The sequence below is a fragment of the Tupaia chinensis genome, unplaced genomic scaffold, assembly GCF_000334495.1.
Source record: "Tupaia chinensis unplaced genomic scaffold, TupChi_1.0 Scaffold000102_1, whole genome shotgun sequence".
NCBI classification, from domain to species: domain Eukaryota; kingdom Metazoa; phylum Chordata; class Mammalia; order Scandentia; family Tupaiidae; genus Tupaia; species Tupaia belangeri.
Genome location: NW_006159566.1, coordinates 1,828,660 through 1,832,634, shown reverse-complemented (window position 1 = coordinate 1,832,634; position 3,975 = coordinate 1,828,660). Strand labels below are relative to the sequence as shown.

Sequence of the window (3,975 nt, the reverse complement as noted above, 5' to 3'; positions counted from 1 at the left end):
CCGCTCTCTTTATAAGCAGATGTTATTGTTCTTTGGTTCATCTGAAAGTCAACCCAGAAATCTCTTGCCGTGACCTTTACTCTCGACTCTTGCTCTGACCGGACACGTCCACCTCTTGGTAGCTGCTGTGTTGATTGTGCTTTGTCTTCAGGATCGTACTCGGACAGCCACGTGTGAGCTGCTGTTAGCATTCTTCCAAGAAGTGCTTTTTGTGCTGGGTCCTAGATGTCTGGGATGACAGCTTGGCCCAAAGGGATGATCTGCAAAGTTGAATAAAGTGTTTGTATTGTATGTTAAAAAAAAAAAAAAAGTGCTTCGGAATCCTAGCTGCTGTTAGCATTCTTCCAAGAAGTGCTTCAGAATCCCGATCCCATTTCTTGAAAATGCCCACTGAAAGTTCTCTTGTCTGCAGCTAATCTGGGTGCAACAGTGTTGACACCCATTGAGCAGAAAGTTTACTCAACTTTTTTCTTTAAAGAAATATTTTATTTAACTTTATTTATTATAATAATTATTATTTTACTTTGTCAAGAGAGACAGAGAGAGAGAGAGAGGGAAAGTGAGAAAGCAAGCCCCCAGTCCAGGACTTGAACTGTGTCAGCCATGTGGGAGTCCAGTGCTTTAACCACCTTACCAGCTGCTGGCCTCACTGAACTTTAACTTTTCAGTTAGAATTGTGTAAACTGGACCAATTGAGATGTCTATGGTGTTGGCTATTGTTTCTGTGGTCAATGATTGGTTCTCTTCGATTAGAACACTAACAAGATTTATTTTTTTCCTAGCAAACTAATGAGTGATTATTAAGTCAGTTTGCTGCTGCAGGTGTCATCTTCAACTTCATCTAGTCCTTTTAATTTATGTATTTTTTTGTTTTATAACTTTATTTGAAAATCAGCAGCTAGTTCTCATCCACATTGACTGCTTGTAGATCTCTGAAAGTGGTAACAGGTACACAGATCACCAGAGTGTAGAGCTTGCTGGGTGAATCTTCATCCTCGTTTTGTTTTCTGGACAACCGCATGTGGAATCGATATGGGATGTTCCTTATTCCTCTGGCCCGGACAGTTTTGTTGAGGCTGGTATCAATGCGCACATCTGGAGTCCCCATCGCTTTTATGGCAAATTTACGGATTTCTTTGAGTGCCCGAGGGGCACATTTCTTGAAGCTCGTGCCATGGATGAGCTTGTGAATGTTGATGGTGTATTCCCGGGTCACCACCTCATTGCTGGCAGAATGGCCCTTTTTCTTCTTGACTAATGAGTGATTATTAAGTCAGTTTGCTGCTGCAGGTATCATCTTCAACTTCATCTAGTCCTTTTTAGAAGCAAGTAATTGGGACCAGCAGATGGCGAAATGGTTACATTGCTGGACTCCCATGTAGTCAACCACAGTTCTAGTCCCAGACCCAGTGGCTTAACACTCACACCGGGCAAATGTGTGTGCGAGCCCATAATCCCAAGAGGAGAATAGAGAAGGGACTGAGGCATGGCTATCCCCCCTGCTGATTTCTCGCTTTCTGTTGTCTCTGTCTCTCTGTTTCTCTGGTGAGTGCATGTGCCCTGTAGTAAAAATCTCTCTTAAAATAAGTAAATAAAAACAAGTGATGTATTCGTAAGCTGCTGCTTTCTTTGGCGTAGCGCCCTCGTAACTCTGTGAAGTGACTGTATCAGGCTCCCACCCAAGCTTCGCCATAAACACAGTGCGCGTCCTGGCTTTACTTTCAGCACAGTCCACGTTGCTCTGACAGGTATTTGTTCACACTGAAGTCTGACCCTCGGTGCCTCCACTAGACCTGCTCAGACACGCTGTAAAGAAATCATGAGTCCATTCTGGGCGAGGGTCGGGTAGAAGGTGTGTAAGGTCCGGGAGGAGATTGCTGTTGCCAAGTGGAAGATCGGGCATGGCCGCTCCTTCACCTTTGTGAGGGTTTTCCCAAACTTTCCGTCTGCAAGAGCAGCCTCCTCCCACTCCCTGCTCCCTTTGTTTTCCCCAAAGCCCTGGCCCCTACCTGCCATCCCACGTGTGTTCATTTTTTGTTTTGTTTATTGACCCCATTAGAATGTAGACATCATGAAGACTGAGGACAGCTCTGTGCCCCGAGCAGTGCCTTGACAAGTGGCGGCACCTTCCTGAGCCTCATCTGTGAGCTCCCTGAGGAGGCCCAGGAGGACTCACCTCGGTGAAAGCTCCGTGTGCATCAACTGTCACTCGGGTCCAAGAAACGCTCGTTCCGTGTACACTGGAGAAAAGCCACAACGAACAAGAGGATGGGGCCTGAGTGGAGGTGGGAGGGGTCATTTAAAAAATGTTAACAAGGGGCCAGCAAGTGGCATAGTGGCTAAGGTGCTGGGTTCCCACATGGCTGATCAAGGTTCGAGTCCTGAACCTGGCAGCTTGAAACTCATGCCGGGCGTGTATGTGTGAGTGTCCAAAATCCCAAGAGGGGAATGGAGGAGAAGGGATTGAGGAATGGCCATTCCCCTCCACCAGGGGGGAGGTGATTTCTCACTGTCTGCCTCTTTGTCTCTTTCTGTTTTTTTAGTGAGCTTACACATCCTATATCAAAAATCGTTCCAAAAAATGTTAACACATAATATATGTGCATAGTGTGTGGGCATAAATTTGATTTTCCAGTACAGGAACACGACATGTGACTATGAAATCAGGATACTTAGCATATCCAGCACCTCCGCTGTTTGTCACCACTCGTGTGGGGACATTGAAAATCCTCCCTTCCAGTTACTCTGAGGTACACCGCACTCCAGGTCCTCCCCCTTGTATTTGATAACACTAGAAACTGTTCCTCCTCGGGACCAGCAGATGGCGGAATGGTTATAGCGCTGGACTCCCAAGTAGTCGACTGTGGTTCAAGTCCTGGACCGTAAAACTCGCCTTGGGCACGTGTGTGTGCGTGTGTGTGTGTGTGTGTGTGTGTGTGTGTGCCCAAGATCCCGGGAGGAGAGTGGAGGAGAAGGGAGTGCGCGGGATGATTTCTCGGTAAGTCTCTATGTCTCTGTGGCACGCACATGTGCCCTACAGCAAAATCTCTCTCTCTAAAAAAGAGAGACTGCTCCTCCTCTTTGCAATTTCATTTGCATTAGTCAACACCCTCTACCCGACCTCACCCTTCCCAGCCTCTGGCAGCCATTCTTCTTCCTCTCCCTTCTTATTATTTTTTCCGTTTCCACATGCGGTGTTTCTCCTTCTGTCCTGGCTAATTTCACTTAGCATAAAGTCCTCTAGATTTGCCCATTGAACATCTAACGACAGGACTTCGTCCTTTTTAATGGCTGGTTATTCCATTGTGTGTGTACATACACAGACACGTGCCATGTCCGTATGTACACACACACACTGCAGTGGGACACGTGGCTCGCATTTCCCTTACCCCTCCGTCTGTGGATGGACACAGGCTGACTCCGTACCTGGGCTATTGGAGGTAGGGCTCCAGGAAGCACCGGGTGTCATCTTCATGAAATACGATTTTCTTCCCTTTGCGTGTACACCCAGCAGTGGGATTTTCTGAGGCCGTCCCGTACTGGTTTTCATCACGGTTGTACTAGTTTACACCAGGAGGGGTCGGTTACAACTGCTGTGGTCAGGAAGGCTTCCTGTAGGAGGACTGATGAATGGAGAGCCGAAGGGAAGAAGCCCTGACCAGGGCTGGTACTGAGTCACGTTTGGTGCTGGTGCAGCGGGTCCTGCCCTGGGGAAGGGACTTGACTGAGGTTTTGTCGGCACCGTGGGAGGAGCTGCTGACGGCTGGGAGCACCTCCGACCGGACACCTCTGCTTCGTTCCCGCGGGAGCTGGCGGTGCCGTGGAGCAGGGCGCCATGTCCTCTGTGTCCGGGAGGTGCAGACAGCGACGGGCCAGCTTTCTGCGGAGCAGCTGCTCTCTCGGCTTGATCTGGTACCGATGGGTGGGGATAGGTTTGTAATGGGAAAGACAAAAGGAGGTTTTTTTTTTTTTTTT

General features: G+C 48.2%; 1 protein-coding gene across 1 annotated transcript in view; it reads right to left on the bottom strand.

Moving 5' to 3' along the window:
* Positions 1-645: 645 nt before the first annotated feature.
* The window catches only part of LOC102493323 (60S ribosomal protein L31), a 4,099-nt gene continuing 769 nt past the window's right edge, over positions 646-3,975 (bottom strand). The window contains exon 2 of the mRNA XM_014585992.2: positions 646-1,254. Coding sequence (XP_014441478.1) covers positions 899-1,254 — 356 coding nt within the window. The 3' untranslated portion in view covers positions 646-898. The remainder of the gene's footprint in view (positions 1,255-3,975) is intronic.